This window comes from Tamandua tetradactyla, chromosome 10 (genome assembly GCF_023851605.1).
Source record: "Tamandua tetradactyla isolate mTamTet1 chromosome 10, mTamTet1.pri, whole genome shotgun sequence".
NCBI classification, from domain to species: domain Eukaryota; kingdom Metazoa; phylum Chordata; class Mammalia; order Pilosa; family Myrmecophagidae; genus Tamandua; species Tamandua tetradactyla.
The window spans coordinates 99,520,622-99,545,609 of NC_135336.1; the positions used below are offsets into that span (position 1 = coordinate 99,520,622).

Consider the following 24,988-nt stretch of genomic DNA (forward strand, 5'->3'; position numbering starts at 1 on the left):
CGCTGCGTCCCTCCGGGTCAGCCTCCCCTGAAACCGAGTTGGGGAGAGGGCGGCGACTCCCCGGGGAGGCCGGCGACTGGCGAGCCTGGTTTCGGGCCGGCCGCCTTTCTGCAGCCTGGAGAGACAGGGCCCGGGGCACTGAGGCGCGCGTCTCACTTCTCCCGAGGTGTCAGCTCCGGAGGGGGCGACGGGACACGGGCGAATTCATTGCTAGACTCAGTGACTGCAAGTGCTTTCACAAGTGATGGGGAAGAAACACCTTTTGCTCCTCTGTAACATCTCCATCAACTCACTTTTAAAAAAGAAAACGAACCTTGCTTGCTTTACTGTCAACTCCCACCGACTCCTCTCCACCCCATCCCATTCCATCCCATCCCATCCCAGGGCCTTTGCTTCCTATGCCTAGCAAACTAGCATTGCAGTTAGTCTATTTTAGGTAATTTAAAGTAGGAAAAGAGAGGATTCCGTGTTCCAACGCGTAGCCCCCACCCATCTATCCGTCTTCTATCCACCATCTATCCATGTATTTACTACGTTGCTGGTTCTTCGCGCAGGCTGTAAGCGCTCAGAGCATAGCACTACCGGAGTTTCACAGCCCCCCTCCCCCTTTTATTTCATTTTTAGCATCCTGTATTTGAAGTCAGCTGGGCTCAGCAGGATTTGACCGACAGTTACCTCTTGCCTTGAGCTTGAGAGAAAAAAAAGTAGCTGGGTTTCTGCGCATGCTCTGTCCTGACAACTGCATCCTATGCTTCCAAACAGGTTACTGTAGAACACACCGAGTGTGGCCAGCTCATTATATAATGATTTTGTGTAAACCGATAGAATGGGGCTGGCAGATACAAGTCATTGGTAGAGGAGGGAAGACCCAGTGGTTGGAGAACTCAGAAGCCAGTTCCCATCTCTAACAGCATCTCCGCCTGTGCAGCTCGGCTCCTTACATCTGTGAGGCGATGAAAAAAGCTTAAAAGCCAATCTCCTCTGCATGCCATTTGCTTTTTTTCTGGTGGCACATTCCCTTGGGAATTCCTTTTATACTCATTCTCTATTTGGGACTTCTAAATTATGTTGATCATGGAAAATTAGAGAGATGGTTGTTATTTGGAGGTAGAGAAATTTTCAGAAATTTTACATGCTGGGTAACTTGGGAAGTCCTTTTAGAGGTACAAGGGTGCTTTATAAATATGGAAAAATAATCACTCTGCATGTTTTAAGATGTAGAATGTTCTTTTAGGTCAGGTTATGTTATAGAGAAAGTTTCTTCCTCTCACTCTGCTTCCCTGGAGTAAACAGAGTGAACGTGTCTCAAAATGCCCCAGAGGTGGCTCAGTGACTGTTTAAAACCCTCCTGGGTAAGTAGGCATCTCTTTGCCGAGCATCCAAAGTGAAATTATGGGTCATCCTGCTCCGTGCCCAAGAAAATATTCTCATGAACAGCAGCCAGGAAGAAATCCAAACAGGGTCTGCTGAGCACTCAGCATCCATGAATGAACTTACTATTATTTACATTTTATTATGTAGCACAAATTGTGGATGGGGGGAGGCGGCATCAAAGACAATGCCTTTGTAACATAGGGAGGCAGAAAAATGAAAGGCAAACAGCAGGGAGGGAAGTGGTATTTGTTTTATTTTTAATGAGCTCCAGAGGCTGAGGAGAATTGAGCTGTAACCTACATTGCCTGCCACTCTCATCTGAGGTTGTCTTTCCAGAGAGCTGGTCTATTTTGGAGGGACAGGTTTCTGCCTCGAATCGCATGGGTGTTTGTGATTTTATTAATGGGGCCAGGCCATTCGATGCCCATGGAGGAACAGAGGGCGAGTGTATGCATAGCTCTGATGGCTATTTATTTGGGGGGTAAGGAGGGGTCCTGTCATGCTCCAAAATCTGTTGTGGAATTTCCTATAGTGAACAAGCACAAGGACAAGCCAGGGTCACCTAGAACTTGCCTATGGAAGGTTAAGCAACATTCAAATGCAGATCAGGAATCGAGCTGTCCTTCTGTGGTTATGGAGGCTAAGTGGGCGAATGGGGGCACAGACTTGAAAGCCCCGCAGAGCTGACCCCCTGCCCATGAGATCTTGGGTGAGTCAGGCAATCTCTCTGTGCCTTAGATTCCTCCCCTAATAGGGACAAGGCGAGAAGAAGGGGTAGGATATATACTGAACAGAGTTTAATAGGTATGCTGTAATTGCTGAGTCAATAGTAACTTATTGCTTATAACCACTTGCCCAGTATGCGGGAGGCATTGTTATCTAATATTTTAAATAGTGAGTATCTGACTCCTGCTTCTCTCTCTCTCCCCCAGTCAGTTTAGTCACCACTTTGTCCTACTGGCCTGTCCACTTTTCTCCATCCCCACTGCCACCAGCTGATTAGAGCCACCATTACCTCTTTACTGCAGCAGCCCCCACCCCCACCCCATCTTCATGGTGCTGCAGGAACCTGTTCTCAACTGCGAATCTGTCCCCATTATTTCCAACCCTAGATCCCTCCCTGGTTCCCCAGACACCTCTAGATAAAGTCCAAAGCCGGTGACAAGGTTGCTGGCCCTTTGCTGTCTGAACCTTGTTTGCTTGGCTAGTCTCATCTTTTTCCAAAGCCCCTCCCTCCCATCTTCCCACCACCCATAATCAGCATTCCAATCCCTGAATCTCTTTCAGATCCCTGGATGTTCCATCCAGGAATATCTCGCATGCCACTGAGCCTTTGCTCATGCTATTCCCTCTCGTGGAGCACATGACCAGCACATGCCTGCTTCCCTGACCATCTCACCTTATTCATCTCAGCTTAGATTTTTTTCTGCAGAAAGACTCCATCCTGACTCCCCCAGCCCAGGGCCTGTGCTGTGCTAGATGACCTCTCCGGATCCCTGCCCTGCCTCAATGTAGGCCTTGCCTTGTTATTGCTAGCTGTCTTGCCTGGAGTCTGACCTTGAACATGACCTTGCTGAGGCCAGAGGCCATGTCTGTCTGTCTGACTCTGACCCCCAGGCTTAAGTTAGTGCTGAATTTGTTGAATGGATGGTTGAATGAGTGAGTGAATGGACAGTTAAACTTAGAATCCGGTGGGGCACACCAAACCCTCATCAAGATATAGGTCTGACACTGCCACAGCTGGCAGTTGGGTGGGGCAGTGATTATCCAGCCTGTGTAGTTGGGGGTTTCTTTAGAAAGGAAAGAAGCAGCCAATCCCCGGGGCTCATCAGGGGTCAGGCACTAGTGCTGGGTGCTTGAAGAGAGGCTCTACATGAGCCATGGCAGCTGGAATGCTAGGGGTGGAAGTCGAGGGGGCGCAGAGTGGAGAGGAGCTGGCTGGGTCACTCTCCCTGCCCCATCAGAGTGTACAGCCTTTGGGGGGGGGGGTGTCCCGAGGTATAACCCAAGTTCTGCCAGCAAGATGTGGGCATAGAACCAGCACTTTCTGCCTTCCCCTATGTGTGGCGAGGCATGCAGGAGAATAGAATTTGAGGATTAGGCCTAGAACTTCTTATTACCCGCTGCTCCCTCCTCTACCTCACGAAGCCTTTAGTGCTTTCCGGGGCTCCTTTGGAGTCAAGGTAGGTTATAAACCTGTGACAGAGGTTTGTGGTCCCAGAGGGGTCAGAAGAAATGGTGAAGGACCCTGTTCTGGGAAGGCTGGAATGGAAGCTGCACATTCCTTCCCATCTGCCAATACAAGTGAGGGCCGAGCTAGGGCAGGGTTTCCTATTATTTCTTCAAGATTTTCCAACCCAAAAGGCACCCGGACAGACATGCTTCAGCCTGCAGCTCCCTCTCTGGGTCCCTGAGCCACAGTGTGACCCCGAGGCTCTGAAGAGTCCTGTTGTCAGACAAAGACTAACCTTCCCTAACTTTGTTTTGGGCATTTATGAACCTACTTATGTTTTTGTCTGAAACGTTTCACATGCTCGGTGCCAGCAGCAAACCAAGCCCCTAATTTTGTCAGAGTTTTACTCTGCACCTTTATTTTTATCCATAGAATGTTATAGTCAATGAGCTAATTTTTGACTTGGTTAAGATTTTCAGAGATAGGAGATGCTTCTGAGGGGTGTGTGTATGTGTGTGTGTGTGCATACGTGTATGTGTGTAAGTGTGTCTTTGTTCTTACAATGCAAAGCTTTATTTTCAGTCATAAAAAGAATGGGGACTACCCTATGCTCGCCTCTCCCCCATCACATTTCTGTTTTAACTATTTGAAGACCCCAAGCTTAGTGACAGATTTCTGAACCCTTAAATACTGCAACGGAGGTAACACCTGCTCTTCTTATATAATACAGCTCTGTTCCTTTGGGACATTCTAATGGGGTTTTTGCTCTTTGACCATTGGAGTTGCTGAGGTTTGTGGGGATTTTTTTTGATGATCCATTCTGTTTTTGTTTTGATTTTATATCAGGAACAATAATGGTCAAAGCTAGCAACTCTAAAGAAATACTGAACAAACCTGTGAGAGGAAAACACTACAATGTCTCCTCAATCCCCAGATCAGTCAGGATAACCTGAATTAACAATAGATGTTTATCCAATAGGCTGTCCCTGCCTATTTAACTTTCAATGGTATGGAGAGCCGCTGAAAGCCCATGCTTTTGGAAATGTAGAGCTTTCTCTCTTGAGCCAAGAGGCAGCTAGCAGAAGTACAGCATAACATTTATTCACCCAGTGTTCATCTGAGTTTTGGAGATACTTGAACCTATTGATTCAGTCAAGGTTGCCAAGCCATAAGAAAGGGACATTCCTTTCTTTGCAAAAATACTTTTGGTTCTTGGCACATCTGTTATTATTCAGTTGGCTCCCAATGGAAGCTTTAAAAGCCAATGCTAGCTACAAAATCGTAGGCCTTCTAATGATGTAGTGGAAAGAATACCTGTTTTTCTAATGACTCAAACTCTGGTTTCACCTCTGCCACTTACTCAACTGTGGGACTTGAAGCATATTCCTTAAATCATTTGTGCCCCCGTTTTCTCATCTGTATAAGAGAAAAATATCAGCCTTTCCAACATTTCAATTCTGTTATGAAGACAGAGTGAGAAAGTAGAGTTGCAAGAGATTTGGATATTTTTAAAGTAAATACAAAAGACCAACCCCGTAAGACCCAGCAGGTCAAGCAGGTCAAGATCTATCGCTCTTGAGAATTTTTAAGGAGATTACATGAGGAAGACATTAGGATAGCTCATTTTAGAAATAAAACTTTTACATAGTTTTTAGAGATCATATCAAAGCTCTCTATATAGTTTTTATCGGAGTGGACTGTAAATAGATTATGGTGACAAGTGTTTTCTTCTTGGAGGCAAACGATACATTCTTAAAGTTTTGTGACCAGATTTTATGACTCCAAAGGAAAAATTGCTGATTGTTGTAGCAGTCTATCTTAAGCATTTTTTGAATAGAAGAAAAAATGATTGATAGAGAGAACTTCCTTTAGGTCAGCATCTTTTTTTCTCGTGCCAAAGGCGTGCTCGGAGTTTAAGCTGCGTTGCAATTAATAATCAATGCCCCTGGACCTGATGGCAAATCTCTGGATGCTCCTTTCCTTGATGCAGCTTCTAACATATGTGGTTGTTTCCTCCCTGCTTTTCTAGAATGCCAGCAGTTACTCTGCAGCAATGACGGAGCCGAAGTCGGTGTGTGTCTCTGTGGATGAGGTGGTCTCCAGCGGCATGGACGCCACTGAGACGGACCTGCTGAATGGACATCTAAAGAAAGTGGACAACAATCTCACAGAGGCCCAGCGCTTTTCCTCCCTGCCTCGGAGGGCAGCTGTGAACATTGAATTCAAGGACCTTTCCTATTCCGTTCCTGAAGGACCCTGGTGGAGGAAGAAAGGTAGGGTGGAAGCCATTTTGTTCATTAAGAAATGGGAGGATCATGTGTAGGAATTAATTGGTTATTTGGGGTAAATCCCAAATTGGGTGGCTAACATTCTCAACCTAACTCTGTTGTTGCCATGGTCAATTTATTTCATTGCTTTAGGTCTCATTTTTTAACAGATTGAATTAGATGATTTCAAGGATCATCCTAACTCGAAAGTTCTGTGGCATTATTATGAATAATCTGTAGCTGAAAAAAGACACAGAATGTCACAGAGTTTGACCAGTGTCAATGTGTATTTTTTTCCGGGTCATTTTTCATGGATGCTGTTGGTTAATGTTTTAAGGTGGAACCTGTTTTAGCATATCAGATCAAATGGAAGACAGTTGTTATTTCTTGAATTTGAAGTGTAAAATAGTAGTCAGTGACCTCTCTGGAAACCAATCATTTACATTAAGAATCTTTAAAGGACTCTTTGGTAGTGATGGTTGTGTGTATGTGGGTGGGTGGGGTGGCTATAAATATAAAGTAACTGTCTTAAATGAGCTATATAGATATAAACATTGAAGAAATAGAGAGGGACAGAATTCATGAGGTCCTCTAGAAGAGTATAGGAGTTTGCCACAGGCTTTCTAAATGTTAAAGGGAATTGACAGTTGACAACTGTATTTTGAGTTTTCTCAGCAACTTGGATGCTTCCTTTCCCAGCTCTAGCTATTCAAAACGTGTAGAGTTCATGTCTCTCTGGGTTGGTATTTCTTTTTCCATCCTATTTCTTCCTGTAGAAATTATTCCTCATCTCCTCTGCTTCCTGTGCCGATCATTGGTCCATAAGTCATTCAGGTGGATTAGGGGGCAGGTCCTGATGGAGAGAAGATATATTAGACATCACTTAGAAACAATGGTCCCTGGATTCTAATGCATCATTTAAATCAACTTGAAAATCTAGGAGGAATTTTGAACAATGTAATTGACTCAGGTACTATTGGACTTAAATCTAGATTCAGCTCTTTTTTTCTTTTTGAAGAAGACCAACCAAGATGTGCTTTTTGTAATTTTTAATTTTTTCTTCCTATACCTTCATTTTGCTTTCCTACTCTCTTGAAGCCTAAGCCTTTGAGACCGTTGGCATGGGCACTCTTCTCTTGGTTGTAACCTCAATTTTAAGACCTTGATAGACTGGTCTCTGGAAACTACAAGCCCAGATTGGTTGTGGACAATTTTATATCTATGTTTAATCAACCAGGAACAGACTCTTTATCTTCTCAATGGCTGATTGTATGGCACTGTTATCTGATACTGACATTCTCAGAGTATGCTAGCCTATTTTGTTATGAAAGAAATTCTGTGGCAGGTTTGGGGATGGGAACACTTGTTTGAGCCTGTTAACATTTCAGCATAGGGTTGCAGCCTTTTCTTTCTCAACTTGAAGAAAGGTTTTACAGAAAAATATCCGCAATAAATCAGGAGGACCTTATTTCGTTTTGCTTGATTTGCCTATAAATCTATTCATTGTGCTGAACTTGTAAGTAACGTAGAACGGCTTCCATCTCTCTATTAATTGTGACCATGGAAACGCTGTCATGATGGTTGAAAATGCTTGGATAAGTAAAACGAAGGTGGTTTGCAATGTCAAAATGCAAACATTTGAAAACTGTAGCAGAATCTTTGTTTGAAATCCAACATACAATATCTAGCATACAGCAAGGGCTCTGTTGATGTTTACAAGTGAAGAAAAATCCCTTCTTGGTCAGGTGTGTGACATGTAAACCCTATGTTCTCTAAGTGTTAAACCTGGTCACATTAAATGTCAAACTTAACTAATAGCTGATGCCAACTGATTTGTGAAGGAGGGACCATAAGCTGTCCATTCTTGCTGACCCATCTTGGAGGCTCAGCCTAGGTGGCCACAAATAAGGCACTTGCCCTCTAGTAACCTGTGTGAGCTCAGGAGGGAGGAGTAGGAAATGGGTGACAGGGGACCTACCCATGAGTCAGAGATGGTTAGAGCTGCAGGGGATGATGGACACTATCTGCCTAGTTGCCCCAGTTGCTGGTTTCTCAACAAGCAAGGCATAGTTTTGCTGCCTGGCTTCCCCTGGCTTCCCCTTCTCTGCAACAGCAGCTGTGTCCAGCTTCTCTTTACCTCCCCCAAATTCTATACTTTTCTTTGTTTATGTTACCTGAAGTTGAAAATTTAGATTTTTTAAATTTATTTATTTTTGCTCCAGCATATATTTAGGATGGAAAACAGCCTACCTTCTACAGGAATAGAAAGAAAACTGAGACGAAAAGGGGTTAAGGGCAAGGTGCCCCTGCTCCCAAGCTAGTGAGAGGTTTCAAATGCCATGTAGTATGACACAGTGGTGGCACCTTGCCCAGCCCAAGGCTCTTCCTGGAGGCTTGGCTGCCCACCAAGGGCCCTGCCTTCTCTTGTTCGCAGGCTTGTCTCCTCCATTAGGCTGGAGGTGGTGGCCAGGAAAACCTAGAGTTTTCCCTGTTGAGGGGAGTTAACTGCAGAAGCTCTTCTTGTTGCTTACCACCCTCTTATCATCAGCTCTCTCTTGGGTGCTAACCCCAGTTGACCCTGAACTTGGGTAACCTATTTCCCCAACTGATAGCCTCCCTCAGGATAAAAGTATGCTTTGTCTGGACTCAGGGCTTCCCAGTTGGAGTTCCTCTGTGGTCCAGGAACATGTCAATTCCACTTACACCTTTCCGACAGGGTTCACTAATTTGGTCTGCTTTGGCTCCTGCTTGTTCTTGAAGTCTGGCTCTTCTTCCTCTTAACGTGGGTTCTTCCCTTTTCCTTTTTAGTCCCTCTGAGAGCTGGGGTTTTTCTCAGTCTACATCAATGATCAGGTTAAGCTGAGAAGTCAAGTCCCAGCCCCACTCTGCATTTCCCTTTTTTCTTGTGGAGATGTTCTATCTGGGATCTTCCCTGTGTGACTCCAAGGGTGGCCTAGGAGTTAGGAGCAACTTCTCTTACTTTTTTTCATCATATTTTTTTCATTACCTAATATCAAGCTGATTGTTTTTAACTTTTTAATATTTAACAACTTCTTGGGCTGATTATGATTATCACACTGTGGGTGGATAAGGCATCTCAGACAGAACACAGGAGCTGAAGGGGTTTTGAAGGTGCTTGGTCCAGTCCTTTCATTGTATAGTCAAGGAAACAGGAATCTGAGAGCAGAAGCAATTTGCTCAAGGTGAGAGCCAAAGCTGGGAGTCTGCTGTCCATTACAATGGCACTGGACCACTCCCGTTAATTTCAGGAAAGTCTTTTTCTCATACTACTTCACCCAGAACACAGTGCTAGGACACACACTTGACATAGAACATGGAAGTAAAGCTGGTATTGTGACTAGAATGGCACTGTGAATTCCAACATAATTATCTTAAAGAGAGAAGACAGAGAAAAGTGAACTTCACAATCCTTTAGAAGAAAAGTGATGAGTGACTCAATAGCAGTATTTTTTATAAACTTTATTTTGTATACTTTCAAACTTAAAGGACAGTTACAAAAATAATGCAAACCCTATTCAGAGAACTTTAACATGCTCCTAACCCCCTCCTCAAGTCACCCAGCTCCACCAATTTTAACATTTTACCACATTTGCCATATCATTCTCTCTCTCTTCTAAACACTTGAGTTAAGCTGTACACATCATGCTCCTTGAGCACTTAATATTGCCATCTAAGAACAAAGATATTTACTTATGTGACTACCTTAAATACAGTTATCAAGTTCAAGAAATTTAACATTGATACAAAACTTACAGTCTGTAGTCCAGTTTTTTCTTATGTCCTTTTGGACCTTTTCTCCTGCCTTGTTAGATCCCATCCAGGGTCATGTATTGTCTTTCATTGTATTTACCTTTTTAGTTTCTCTCTCTTTCTTTCTTTAATTGTGGAAACATATAGACAACACAAGTTCTTCCCATCCCAACTCCTCCCAAGCAGACCATTCAGTAGGATTGATCATATTCACAATATTGCAGTTTCCTCACCACCTTCCAGTATTAAAACTTCCTCATCTTCCCAAATAGAAATCCTATGCCCTTTATGCATTAACTCCCATTGCCCCATCCCCTCACCCCAAGCAGTCTGTCCCCTAATGTCTGTCTCTGTGAGCTTGCATATTCTCTGATATTCACTTTACACCAACAGGTGAAGCATGGAGGAGGGATCAGCCAGGGCACCAGGAGCGACTTCTACTTTTAAGTAGCATTTTTCTTGTGGTCCTCAGGCCGTTAACTGTGGTGTTTTGGCATTTGTTCTGGAGCTTTGAGAAAGATATTTCTGCCAGTTCTTGGTGGTCGTTCAAAGCTATTGTCAATAGCAGTATTTTTCAATAGGAGATGCCTAGCTCCGATTCTTTAAAATACTTGACCCTGACAGTTGCTGAGCATTGCATGTGACGTTGAACAGTAAATACATCTTGAATTTTCAATTGTAGTTACATTTTCATCATATGATTAATGATGTCTTTGGAGGAAAAACTAGATCATGTAATAGATTCCTAGTAGAGAACATAATTCAGAAAGGAACGATTCTCAGGAGAAAAAGTACACCCAAAGGAAAATTTCACAAGCTTCTGATACAGTAATTACTTTCCCTCAAGGAGTTTACTCACGCAGCAGAAGTTGATGGAACAAATGGTTTGGAGCAAGGGTGACTTCAGTGCTACCATACAAACCCTTAGGCAGGGGACATACTGGAAAAATCTGAGTTAGCTGTTCTCCCCAACCCCTCTGTGTGACATTTTTTGAAAGCAGCTTTTTCTTCCTGTAAGGTAGACACCACGTTGATAACACTTAGGACTCCTTCTTAAGAAGCGACTCCACATAATGGAATTCTTAGATGAACATGATGGAGATGGGAAGGACACTTTATATCTAGATAGTGCTTTCTGGCTTTCTATGCCCATTCACAAAGGGGGCCTCATTTTTATTAGGATGATGGGTCACAACAAACAAACCTAGTACTTGGAGTACCCTGCATGTTCCTCCCTACCCCCTCCAAGAAGATCCAAGCAGTTTGCAGCTGTAATTGACTCAAATTAAAGCAGGTCTTCAGTCCATTTGGCTCATAGGAGTGATTCAGGAGGGTCTCCCCCAGCCGCCCCACGCCTGTTTTACCTGCGGAAAACTGATATGAGATTTGGATATGCTCAGGGTCATAGTCAAAGAGAAGATGGGTCTGCAGGACAACAGGCCAAGATTGGTTACCAACAGGCACTTACCAGGAGACTAGGAACCACTTAGTCCTGTGGCGGGTACACCACTAGGCTGTCCATGGCCTGAAGGTGCCTCACCTGTTTACAGATTATTCGGGATCACCCTGTATGTTAACTCTGATTTATTTTTCCTTTTGTCTACCTGCTTGGATGTCAGTTACATTTTGTCATTTACAATGCATAAAAGAATTTCAAATTCCTTTGGAGAGGTTCTAGTTGCCATGGTCCCTTATGCTGATGAGTGTGGCGTGATTCCTCTCAAACAGGTGACACGATTCTTAAATGTTAAATATGCCTCCCAAGATTAACTTGTGATGAAGTGCAGGTTGAGAACAAAAGGAATCTGGGGCTATAGAGCTTAGTAGAGAGTTTACTATTCTCCAGTCATCCTGGTATCTCAAAATGGTAACACCATGATGGAATTGAATAACATCTCCTACTTTGAAATCCGACCAGGAAGGAGTTAAGCATTCTGGGCAGCTTCAAGTCAAAGTATCTTCACTGGTTTGCTTATAAGCTATAAACTGAACACCTTTCTCAAATTAAAATTTGCTTTCTCTTAGTTTCCCTCTTTAGTTCACAAGGCGAGTACCTGTAATAATGGGCTGGCTAAAATGAGTGGAATGTGCCGTTAGCATATCCTTTTCAGGAATTCCATTAAGGGAAGACTGGATTCCAACCAAGTCCTGGGCGATTTGATCCATCCCTCTGGAACAGGGATGGAAGGGAAGTCCAGTCCCAGAGAACTGCAGAGTTCCTGAGACAGCTCTGTGCTTTCAGAAGGGTTGGTGCTCGGCACTGATGGAGATTTATAGTCCCCTAGAATGAATGGATTACTTTTGCACTTCTTGGTAGATATCATGCTAAGGTGGAGCTCCCTTTGGGTCCAAAAGTAAATTGCTTTTCATTCTTTTGCCTTTGTCTTTACTTGAGGCTATGGCCAGTGTTTTGTGCAGAATGAAGTCCTTGGCCTTCTTGCAAGGGTTCCTTTCTTGGGGCTGGGGCATTTACCAAGGGGACCGAATGGACCTGGGCTGCCTTGGTGGAATTTGGAGGACCTGAAAGCTCCTGCCTTTATCCCAGGGACAAGTCCTTAAGTGCTTAATATTTGGTGGGTCCCTGGGGCAGGCAGGCAGGCCACCTGCTTAGGGATCCAGGGGTGATACCCCTTTGGTGATGAAGTCTTCCAGGCTGGTTCTGATCCTTTGTTTTATAGACTCAGAAAGAAGCTTTGAAAAGAAAATGCTAAGAATGGCTAATTATCAGGGAAGACACGTATCAGATGATCTCACAGGATGCATAAATCCAAAAGGGCAATTTACTAGTTTACAGGAAGACTTGTAACAGCCAAGGGTTCTAGACACACCCCTTTTCCAGTTGGCTCATCCTCTCCTTGTGAGTCCACTTCAGGGAAACCAAACGACCAAGGACTGGGACTCGGAATCAGAGGTAGGTGGTTCAAAAGTGTACCATTATTAGACTTCAGAACCCAACTGCCGACCCTTGCCCTGGACACAGCTCAGAGGGTCCTGCCAACACTGGCCTTGGGTTTCCTTTTCACCTTTGATTTAGTGGCTGAAAACCCTGCCTTCTCTGATTGGCACGATCTTCATCTGGGAATGCTAAGTCTGCCATTTTCCTAGAGTCCCATTCTTGGAGTCATCCGGCCTCTTCATTGTAACTTTGACTATATTCTGCTTAGGGAGCCATCAGGTCACCATTTCAGGTCCATCTTGCCATACTCATTTCCACCTGCTGGGTGCCTTCATGTCTTTCTCAAATACCTCAAATATGCTTGTATCCTGCAAACTTCACGTTCTTGAACAAAGGACCTCATCTACCAAATCCAAGAAAAATAATCATAGGTGACAGTTTGCTGAACATGAAACCATTTCTTTTGTTTATAAATTGGCAGAAAAAAATGTTTAGTAACCATACACCTGCTCTTTTTGAGTTCAGTTCTAGAATCAATAGATTAGCTTACATAAGGGACAAAGGTAACTATGTAGGTCAGATTAAATATATTTAGAAAAACTGAACTCTACAAGCAAGGAATCTGTAATGGAGAAACATTCTTTATCAAATGCATGCCAGTGAAGTTCCAGAACCTATATAGGAAAGCTCACCTTCAAATAAAATGCATCTAATACCCAGTTGTCTTGCCCATATTGTGAAAAAAGGCATCGAGAGGAATTTTCAGAGTTAGGATGGTAGCTGATGGGCTTGCATGGATTTTGTCTGGTTAGAAGCCGTTAGTTTCACTTCTCACTTTGTCAGCTGGATTGTTGTCAAATCACCTTTGAGCTCTATGGGGTAAATGTCATGTGGTGTCAAAATTAAGACATGCCGATTGACTTCAAGACTGTGATTATGTCCAGCTGAGACTTATATTTAGAGTCTGAATCTTGGAGCCAAAAAGAGCTTGGTGCTCCTCCAGTTTGACCTCTCACCCCATGGAGGAATCCCTCTTGCACCCTCTCTAACAGTGGGCAGCAGCCATCATTCAAGCATTTCCAGCAACCAGGAATTGAAACCTCCCCACAGACAGGCAGGCTGAGGGGTCCTTGTTTGCACAATTTGAATTTGAATTATTAGAAAATGCTTCTGTATGTTGAGCTAAAATCTGGATTCCAGTATTGTTAATTTGTTGATCCAAGTTCTGCTTTCTGGAACTTTGCAGAACCAGTATAATCTCTGTTTTGAAATGAGGTCATAAATGGGGAGAGAGGTGCTAACCAAGTACAAAACAATACCCAAGTGCATCAAAATCCGAGGCTATATGGAAGGGAAGAAATAACACAAGAAGCCAGTGGCTCCTGGAGGAAAGGAGATCAGAGTCCTGCAACAGAAGGTGGACATCTCAGTGGCATCCATGGGGGGCAGGGCAAGGACAGTCCCACTCTGTCTATAAACTGATAAGGACAGAGCTCCAGAGAAGAACAGAATATGAGTCACACACTAATGTGTTTACTGTCAAAAGGCAAGTTGGTGGCTCAAACCAAAAAAAAGTCTCCTTGCTCTGACAACTCAACTGCCTGCCTTAAAAGTGAACCTTTTTTTACTGTATGACTGCACCTTTATGACCATAGTAAAGATAAATTCTAGGCTTATAATACAGAATATAGGGGACTCAGAAGCTAGAGATGGGTGAATGGTTAGCTAATGAGGTTGAACTCAAATGTAAGGGAATAGATAGAAGTAAAAAGCAGTTCACTAGTGGGTCTACAAATAATATCACCAAAAAAAAAAGTGAACCTTTTTGCCTGTGTTTTATGGGATTTTTCAGTTATTTCTCCCCAATCCCTTCTTTGGGAGAAGTGTTTATTTTTCAATTAAAAATAACTGCTGTTTACTGAGCAAATGCTGTTTGCTTTAGCACATTACCTCATTAAGCCCTCCCAGAAACCCACGAGGGGTCATCAGTACTGTTTCTTACACGGGAGGAAAAGGAGGTTTGAGGGGGACAAAGGCCACTGCCTGGGAGCACTGGCAGGTAAAGGGCAGGCCTAGCACTCTGCGTAGGACTCTCAACTACCTGCCTCTCAAAAAGGTTCATGGGGAACTCATCTTGATTTGGTATTTCTCAGACCCACAGAAAAGGAGCTGGGCTTGATTTGGTTGGGACACAAGTTTCCCTTGTCCAAGAAAGAAGCTGACCTCAGACTGTGGTCTGAATAACAGTTAAGATGCCACGAAATGTCTCCCCATCTCCTGGGTGGGGGTCAGGGATTTCTTTCATGGGTTTGGGCTGGGGGAGCAGCTTGGGGATCCCCCCACCTGGCTGGGGGGCTAGGCTCCTCCGCTCGCCCTCCACCTCCAGCATGGGGCTATTGGGCCTTCTGTTGCCCCCCCCCCCCTCCAGCTTCCTAGAGCGGCACCATCCTTGGTTGACCACCAAGCAGCAGATTCATCCTGGCAATGCTGACCCCATGCTCTGAGGAAGGTGAGACTCCGGCTGGCCGGAAGGCAGACCGGGTTTTAGGCACTGAGGAAAACAGGCCTTTGGCTGGCTGGGGCTGGTGGCCTCTGCCCGAGCGACCTGACAGGATGCAGCCAGCCAAGGCGAAGGGTCGCGCCTGCTCTGGCACAGGCTCCTTTTGCGCAGCTGGAAAGGCGGCTGTAGGTTTGTGAGAGGCAGCCTGGGGAATTCGGAAGGATCTGGAGAATTCCGAAGGATCTGGAGAATTCCGTTTGAAGAAAACCCAGCCCAGACCAGGTCTTCACGAGTCTGCAGGTGCGGCGGACGCTGGCGCGGCGCGTTGGCGCCTGCGCAGTGCCCGCCCGCCCATCCGCCGCCGCCGCCGCCGCCGCCCGCGCGGGGTTACTTTCGGTCAACGCTCGCGGGTAACCTCTTCTGGCTGAGCGGCGCCCGCGGGGAGCCGCCCGATTGGCTGCGTGCGCTGGGCGCTGTTGCTAAGACGGGAAGAGCAGAGGCCGCCGAGCAGCATCCTCCTGCTGTGGGTCTGTCCCGGCTTCCCGGGTCCCGAGTGGGGTGTCGGTGACCTCAGGCCTCGGGGCCACGCAGGTGGTTAGTGCCACCCCCCACTGCTCTGCGTGTAGCGTCCGTCCGTGTGTCACCCCCAGGTCCAGCGAACCCTACCCCCCCTCCGCCGTCCCCCCTCCCTCCCCCCCCACCTCCCCACACCTCCCTTTTTCCCCCCACCCCCCCCACCTCCCTGGGGCCCAGAAGTCGTGAGACCCTTCCAGGAGCAGTTTTCCTCTCCCTGGCTTAACTACAGTGGATGAATGGAGATTTTACTCCTCGGTTATTATTGTTTTTAGGTCTGGTCTTGCTTTCCATGTAAACGTCTCAGGAAGACCTCCCTGGGCGAGAAGAGCTCACACTCGATTAGAATGGTTGTCCTCAAGGCCGTGTCCGGCCTGCGTAGGAACTTGGAGCTTCCATCATTGTGGGGAGAGCTCCTGCATTTTCCCGTCTTCTATTTAGAAGTGAAAGATAGTGTCCTTACTTAGGTCACAATTTTGCTAGGAGGCAACAGATTTCAGATTCATTATAAAATGCTCCTGTTTTGTTTTGTTTTAGATGCATGTCATGGGGTGTAGTGATGAGAGCAGGGCCCCCTGAGGGGTGGGTCAAGCAGGTTTGGCGGGAAGCAACCAGCCAGGCAGTGCCTTCTCCATGGTCAGCACTTAGAAATGACGAAGGTGTTTGTGGGACCCTGGAATTCCCCTAAGGAATCTGAAGTGGGGGATGAAGTCAGAAATTCCTAGGGGCCAATGCTGTAAGATGACTGCTTCCTGGCTGTCTACTTAGTCACTTGCATCAGAGGTGTGTTGGATGAGGCATGGACAAACAATGACTTGTGTTTTAAGCTATGCTTTTCTGTAGCATCTATTGCACATATTTTTGCAAAGCTGAAAATGTGGTAATAAAGCAGATTTCTATCATTTATGCTTCACTCATATGTCTTAAAGGCTTCCAAAGCTTGGGAACCTTTGGTGAAACCAGAGGTGCCATGTTGTACCCTCCCTGGAGCCCAGAGCCTACTCTAGACACCTGGTTGACTGGTTCCTTTGGGCTTAATTTAGGTGTGTTGTGAAAGGTTAAACACCGTCATTCATATGCTTTGTTCAACCCTTTGAGTCCCTAACCAAATACAAAGAGACCAAGGGCTAATATTTTTTCTTATAGTCTGGGTTTTAAGTTGTTTACTTGCTTATTTGGTTTTGTGACTGTGGAGTTGGCTTTTTTTGGAGGTCTATGTAGAGATTATAGTTTTCAATCCAACTAATTGAGCTGAAGGTGAATATAGAGAGCCAGAGATGGTATTGGGTAATTTTGATGCAGTAAATTCCCTCTTATTTTTTCCAATGAGACAGGTGAAACCGTTTGCAAAAAGAAGGAAGCGTACACGTACGATAACTGTGATGGCACATTACTAAAACAATAACAATAATATTACTAACACACAAACATTCATATATAAAAGTCTACTTCAAGAGTGGGGAGCCCTTTCGTTTAGTTTCATATTTTTTCAAAGTTCCCATTAAGAGTTGCAGAGGAAGTTTTTGGGTTTCTGTTTTGGTTTGCTAAGCTGCTGAAATGCAATGTATCAGAAATAGGGGTTGGCTTTTAACACTGGGGATTTGTTAAGTTACAAGTTACAATTTTAAGGCCATGGAAATGGCCAAATTAAGGCATCGACAAGAGGTTACCTTCACTGAAGAAAGGCCAGCGGCATCCAGAGTACCTCTCTCATATGGAAAGGCATCTGCTGGTCCTCTGTTCCCAGGTTCCATTGCTTTTAAATTCTGTGTGTCCTTCCTTGCTTTTCTAGGGATACCTCTCTGAGCTCTCTGTGTTCTGCGGGTCTTCTTTTAGCATCTCCGGAGCATTTCTCTCTGCATCCTTTACTTGGTTTCATCTCCCTGCTCTCTGTGTTTTTCTCTGTATTTTCTGTCTTTACTCTCTTTTTAGAGGACTCCACTAAAAGGATTAAGACCCACTTTGAGTTGGGTCGGTCACATCTCCGTGGAAAACAACCTAATCAAAAGGTCCCACCTGCAGTGGGTCTGCACTCATAAGAATGGATTAAAAGAACATGGCTTTTTAGGGTTACATAATAGCTTCAAACCAGCACTGTTTCGTATTTTGAAAGAACTGCGTATTAGTTTGTTGAGAATGATTCCATCTTCAATGGTATGAGCAGAGTACCTTCTACTCTAGTCCTGCTCCTTTAAGTTGTCGTAAATGTGCTATAGGCCCTGAGCCAAACCAAGCAGCTTTCCTTGTCTCCAACTTTTATCTGGCTTAGAGATGGTGATAACTCTCATCATCTTGTAACTTTCTCTCTTCCTAGGAGTTCTCTGTTTCTTGAGAACCATCTCTTGATTTCTGGTTTAGACATGCCCCTCAGAGTTTAAAACTGCTTAGCTGAGCCAAAAGAGCTCTTTCCAGCCTCTCCCCCACCACATGCCAGGTGCTAACCAGGTTGAACTGCCTGTTGGGAAAAGGTTCTGTTCACTCAATCATCTGTTTTATTTGCTTGGGCCATGCTCTCTGCCAGGAACACACCTTGCCTCCTCAGTCTGGGGTATACCTTTCTGCGGCCAGGGTCCTTTGTGGGTAGCTGGGTACCACTCTTCCCCCATGATCATGGAACTCAGTCCATGGTTTTGTGTTTTTGTTCTCCTCAGCTTCTGTCTCCCTACTGTCCAGCCTAGGGCCTGGCTTAGAGTGGGCACTCAATAGATGGTTGCTGTCTTAGTCTGCTAGGGCTGCTATGACAAATACCACTCACTGGTTGGCTTAAACAACAGAAATTTACTGCCTCAAAGTTTGGGAGACTAGAAATCCAAAATGAAGCTACCGGCAGGCCATGCTTTCTCTGGTCTCTAGCATTCTGGGGGTGGCTCAATCTCTACCTCCAACATGTGGCAATCTATCTTTGCATCTCCTACTCTGGCCTCTACTGACTTCCATGGCCAAATTCCCTCTCCTTATAAGGACATATTGGATTGAGTCCTGTCCTGCTTCAGTTGAGCCTCATCCTGATGTAAAGAAGGATTTTATAAAGCCTAACAGTAGTTAATTTTTCCTGCTTAATTTAGCTATTCACATATATTTTAGGCCTCTGCCTCTAATCAGCCATGTGACCCTGGACCTCAATTTCTGCATCTGTAGAATGGGAGTGAGAAATTATTGAGCTCATTCACACAAAGCCTTTAGAATAGTGGCTGGGCCACGATGGGGGTGGTCAGTACACTGCGTGGTGTTGGGGGCCAAATTTTGTTGAAGGTTGTTTATTGTGTTCTTGGCTTCAATAAAAAGTATACTTACAAATGATGATGATGGTGATGTCAGCTTGATATTTGTTAGCTCATGAGCAATAGCTTACTCAGTTTTCCAAGCAAACCTGTAGGAAGGTTTTCTTGCATTCTTCTTTGAGGGACAGGGTTCCTGTGGCTCAGAGCTGTGAACTAACTTGCCTGGGGCAGCACTGAGAGTGCCCTTTCTTACCTTGAGTCCAAATTCCTAACCCTTACTTCCCCCAAGTTAGAAAGTTAGTTGGCATGCTGCCTGGAGTTGTTCTCCCTGAGAGTGTTTATCCTCTTCCTTCCTCTGGTTTCTTGTTGATCATGGGACTAAATCAACCCCCAGCATTGTGGCGACATCAGAAGTGTCTCTTAGTTAAGACATGTATAGTTCCACATACAAGATAGGTAGAGGTTTAATTATTTCTGAAAAGTCTTTAAATCTTTGGGATCCCTGGATGATGAGTTTTGCAGTTTTGAGACTATTTATATTAAGTATCTACATCTGTTAGTTGCTGGGTGGAAATTTCCACCATTGACAAAAAGCTTCACCACAATGTTATACTTCAGAATTGGGCTCATGAGAGAGATAATGCGGATTACCTTAGGAGGAAGTGAGATTTTATCAGGTCCTCTGTATTTTAGTCTTGTGGCTGGATTTTCATGACTGAAAATTAAAGATGCTGTACCCTGTGCTCTGGCTGGCATCTCGTGGCTGTGAACGGTGGCAGCACAGGTGTTGGCGGTGAGCACGGTCTCAGCCCACCTGCGGAGGCCGGTGTGGGACAGCTGTACTCGGATGTACAGAACTTAATGTGAAAGTCTGTCATGTTGAAGGTAGACAAAATGCATTCTCCATGCTTTGCAGTTACTCTGAGTTCATATGTAACAAGGAGCTTATGAGGAATTGAAGTATGTATGAGACAAAATTTTCCTTCTTTCTTTTTCTCTCTCTTAATCAAAGAATTTTGGGTCTAGTGCTGTTGAGTGAAATGCATGCTATAGGGAAGGAGGCAGTGTAGTGTAGAAGGGATGCAAAGTGCCATAACCCAGCTCTACCACTTACTAGCAGGTAACTAGGTGGGCTATTTAACCTCCCTCTACAAATGGAATAAAAATAATATCTCCCATCGTACTGAAGCAAATGACTAGCTATGTAGGAAGCATTGGGACTGACATGTAGTAAATGTTTAATACACAGTAGTTACAATTCTTGTATTCTATATCATAAACTGTAATAAAATCATTACAGTATCCTAGAATCAATAAAGTGGATGAAAGCCTTTGAGTTATCTTTCTAAAAGTAAGTTTGGGGTGAAACTTTAAAAGGAAAACCACTAGTCCACATTTTATGGTCAATGTCAACATCTTGAGCATTTCCTAGGTGCCACATGTCTAAGTATGTCCCTCCTGTGAGCCCACGTGACTACCCCATGGCCCCGTGAGCGGAGAGGGACTCAGGCAGAGGCGGCTGGGACCCGCCCGAGGTCCCAGGGCCAGCAGGTGACCTGGGCAGCCAGGGTCCGAGCCCCTGCTGGGCTGTGCCTGGCCAACACATGCTCCTCGCACCAGCTTCTGAGGTTGGCGCTGCAGCCCCTGGGGGCCTGTCCCCTGGCTACCCACGGTCTGTTTTTAAGCAGTTGGTGCAGACTACTCAACTTTAGGGAGATGTTCCCGACACCTGAGAGTAAAGTGGTGAGTCCCTTGTTTTGCGGTATCTTCAGAATCAGGGAGCGGGGCACTGAAGGTTCAGCTCCCAGAGGTCGTGCTCTGGTAATTTCGGAGCCTGTTGATGATCAGGCTCTGAGCACCTCAACTGTTAAACGGGAGTCAGAGGGAGGGGAGCCTGGTGGCCCTTCAGCCGGGGTGCAGGGCTGCGTGCCGTGGGGCACTGGGCCCCGTGTTAGAGGGAGGCATGGACCCTGTGTCTGTCTGTCCTGGGCTGAGAGGCATTCTAGGACAGGTGGAAAGGCGGGGGGTGGCAGGGCGAGGCCCTGGGTCCCACAGGGTCGGCCAGGGAGGCTGCAGAGCCGCGTGCTCTGGCGGGTACATCAGCGTCCTCAACAGCATTTCCCCGAGACCGATGAGGAACCGTGGCTCGGAGAAGTTTAAGCCACTTGTTCAGAGTCACTGCCACTCGCAGGTGCACCCTGGGATCAGCCCAACCTGACTGACCCAAGGTCATTCTCTCTGACCTTTGCCATCTGAAACAGATCCAGTGACCACCTAGGTCCCTGTTCCTTTTCAGTGATATTAAAGCATTTAAATTTCTCCAGCCTTATACTCATGCCTTAAAAACTTGTTCTCAAGAATGAAGCACTATCAATGGAGAGAATTTTACCCAAGGCTGGGAAGCCTCTGCCAGGCCCAAAGACCTGACCCGGTGAGCCCCTGGCTGCCGTCCTCGGGGCCATAAGCGCCTGCGACAGACGCACACCAGGCCAGCTCACCCGGCTGCAGGCGTGTCCCCCGGCACCCCCAAGGTTGAGTGACCCCAGCCGCCTTGCCAGAAAGTTCATGAGCAGGCTGTGGAAGAAACAGGATGCACAGGCTCTGGAATCAGCCACTCGTGTGGTCTGCGACCCGGGCGAATATGAGCATTGGTCTCTGGGGACATCATAATTCTGACTCCAGCAGATGCCTCAGGAGACCATGGCAAAGGCCCGAGGGCAACGCTGCCCAGATGACCGGGCGGGTCGCCATGTACCCCCGCCGTAGGATGCAAACAGTGCCGGGTGGAAGTTCTTTCCCCGTGACGTCACGCACTCGCTGTGGCCGGCAAGGGGGAAAGTGGTCCAGCTGTGTCTCTGCGGGGAGATTAAAAATGTATAGGGCATTAATAATTTTATACTGTTTTTTATGAAATGTCACTGTACTAAGCATAGCCCAGTGTGCTTTTGGTTACTTGTTTCACAAACAGGCTTGCCATTAAAAGCACAGAGAGTGAGATCATTTTTCTAAGATACCTGGGGCCAGTCTTGAGGTAGACTCCACTGCATTTTATTTTAAGCCAAGTTAGCTAAGCACGCGCAGTTCCTACAGCTGTATTTTGACTTTCCAAGTTTCTACTAGGAAATATTGGATTTTTTCATCCTTTTTTTTTTTTATTAGAGCGGTTATAGATTTCAGGAAAAAATCACACAAAAAAAGACTTCCCGTATTCCACCCCCCCACAGTTTTCCCTATTATTAATATTTTGCATTGGTTTCATATTGGAAATTCTCCCCTGTGCAGCGAGGGGAGAATGGGGGTGCAGCAGCATTAAAGAGCATGGGTTTCTGATATCTAGAACCAAATGTGACTCTAGGGGCAAAGGGAAATGATGAGAGAGAAACAAGGTGACCTCTCTGCTGGGGAAAGACGGAGCCTTTGGGGGCCCCTTCCTTTCCTTCTGGCCCCACCACCTCTGCTGTGCCCTTCAGAGCTGATGTTTGAGTGGGGCAGTGACCCATGGGGTGGGTGGTGTGTTTTTGTGCTCCCTGAAGCCGAAGTGAAAGGAGCAGTTAAGGCCGTGGTACCACACCCAGCAGGCACCAGAAGCCCCCAGAAGATTTGTTAAAATGAACTGTTGAGCCCCCACCCCCACCCCCCTCCCAGAGTTTCTGATTCAGTTGGCCTGAGGTGGCCCAGGATACTGGCCCAGGGGCCTCACTTTGAGAACCACTGAATCAGCATAAAGGGGAGTCACTGGCTGCTTGAGAGAGACCCCTGGCCCTTTAGAGGTTGAATGAGCAGGAAGTGGCCTTGCCCTCCCTTCCCGTGGAGGCAGGGGACTGTTCTCCAAAGGCTCAGGAGCTCTCAGCAGCTCGGCAGCTCCCGGGACTTCAATGCCAGCCTTCTTGGAAAGCCAGGATGGCTGGAGATGCAGGCAGCTGCTTTGTGGGGGAGAGCAGGGCGTGGGTGAGTTCTCATGTACCCCACCCTGGTCTTGGGGAGCCTGCCTGTTCTCTTCCCTCTTCAGGGACCCTGAATAAAACTTACCATCCCTGGGACACCTGCATGGGGAAGGCAAGGTCCTGGGATGCTGGATAAGCAGGCATGGACGCCTGGATGCAGCGTTTGCACTTATTCAAGAGGGTGGAAACTTTCTCTGAGTCTGATTCAGAGAGCGATGTGCTCCAGTAGCACCACCTCTGGGTTCATGTGCAGTGGTTTGCAGTGTCACCTGTGCAGGGCAAAGAGAATAATGCTTCTTGTGCTGAATTGTAAAGCCTATTTAAGCCCAAAAGGAGATTGTAGGTATTCCTGCCACCGTCTGACGTATCCAGCTGCCAGTCCCTTGGAAAATCTGGAGAGCAAGAGTCAAGGGTCCAGGGTCTGCGGCAGTAATGGAGAGGCAGCGGGGGTGAGAGAGAAGCTGAGGGAGTGTAGCTCTAACCTGGCCATGTTATTTTCTAGTCTGTAAACCCTCCTTAATTGTCACTAAGAGAAATATTGCTCTCTTCTGACTTAAAAAACAACAACAAAAAAGACATTGTAAGCAGCACAATCACTTATCAGGCTGGTGTCTGAGTTGGCTTGAGGTGGGGGTGGATGTGTGCAGGGAGAAACATGGCAGAGAGGACCTGAACCCTATCCTAGCCCCAAGCCTCTCTCGGTCAGTCCATGCTAGAGTCCAGCTGGAGCCCATTTAATTCTCCCAACAGCTGTTGGTACGTGCCCCCAGCAGGTTAGAGCCTAGCTCTGTCCCAGCTCTCTGGACCAGCTGAGACAGCTGCCCAGCTAACAGCCGCCTCGCTGTGCCACTAATCTGGGGCTCAGCCCAGACCTCATAGCTTGTTCTCTTAGTCACCACGTTTCCCCAGGTCTGATTTACAGTTTCACTTTCAGGCCCCATGTATTTTATGATAGAGTGAAGAACTTGAGCTTATTCTGTATCTAAGTGACGGCACATTCTGAATTAGGGAGATCATAATTAACGAATTTTTAAAATTATTCTTGTAACCTGGAGGTGGTGATGATGGTTCTGCATGCTAGCAGGAATACGCAGCGGCTTCCCAGGACCACTGCAAAAGGCAGGGGCTCTCACCTCGTACACACTTCCCTGCTGCAGAAAAATGTCCTCCACAGAGCTCAGAAACCCCCCATTAGAGCTGACAGTGCCCTGTAGGGCTGGGAAGCACTTTCACATACAGAACAACCTGAGGCAGAAAGAGCCCCAAGTTGCTGGCACATTGAGGCTTGAGAGTGATCTTCTGACCGATCACATGGGGAGGGCGCTCTATCATTCCCTGCCTTGACAGGTGCCAGCGACCTCCAAGGGACAGGGCCCGGTACCAGACCTCCCAAGCCTTGGCCTGGCCTTGCCCTCTGAACAATCATGCAGTCAGGCCCCAACTGGAGTGAGAGGTAGAGTTTGCTGGACCTGGTGTTCCTGGGGCCACCTCTGGCCCTCCTCCAGAATGTTGCACCTGTGCAGGTGGAATCAGGTACCCTTCCCCATCAGAGGACTTTGGAAAGGCCACAAATGGAGGAGCCAAAGGAAGTGGGATCTTCTTGAAACTGTGAAGCTTTCTGTTGGTTGTACATAGGCTGGATTTATAAGCTATTGCATTGGGGCTTTTGTAGTTATAGTTACTAAGGAATGAGAAAAGTGCCTTCTTTGCAGTTGGCTTTAGAAATTCAGTCCAAATGAAAAGGATTCCCAGACAAGGAAAGCAGAGTGTTTTACTCCTAGCTGGCCTCCCGATCCTGCCTGAATTACATGCTGTCTTGGAGGGTGCAGGCCTTCCATTTTGAAGTTAGATCTTGCATTGATCCTAAATTCCAGCAGACAAGGTGCCCACCCCCCTCACCCCCTGCCCCGACCAGTCAATGGTAACAGGGAGGGGATGAGAGAGGTGGCAAACAGCAGAGACTACAGTGGTCGAGTTCCCGTTTGACTGGTGTAGCCTGGGGCTGCATGTGCATGCAAGGGTCACATTCGAGGCAGAGAGAGGGAGAGCAAGATAGGGGGACAGAAAGACGGAGAGAAAAGAGAGAAGCTGCTGGCAGCTTTAGGCTGAGGTGAAACCAGGGAGGTTTGGGTAAGTAATAAGTTCACTGGGCCAAGCCTTGGTGGGGTAAGCCAAACCATCCTAACTTTTTCCTGATCTGTTCCCGAGGCCCACCCCACTGACATCATCTCAGCAGGGAAACAGCCGTTACAGGGGCAGGGAATGGCCC

General features: G+C 46.3%; 1 protein-coding gene across 4 annotated transcripts in view; it reads left to right on the plus strand.

Moving 5' to 3' along the window:
• Positions 1-24,988, plus strand: part of ABCG1 (ATP binding cassette subfamily G member 1) — a 104,430-nt gene that overhangs the window by 30,008 nt on the left and 49,434 nt on the right. For all 4 annotated transcript variants that reach the window (XM_077118973.1, XM_077118972.1, XM_077118970.1 and 1 more), the window contains one exon: positions 5,577-5,820. In XM_077118973.1, coding sequence (XP_076975088.1) covers positions 5,601-5,820 — 220 coding nt within the window. In that variant the 5' untranslated portion in view covers positions 5,577-5,600. The remainder of the gene's footprint in view (positions 1-5,576; positions 5,821-24,988) is intronic.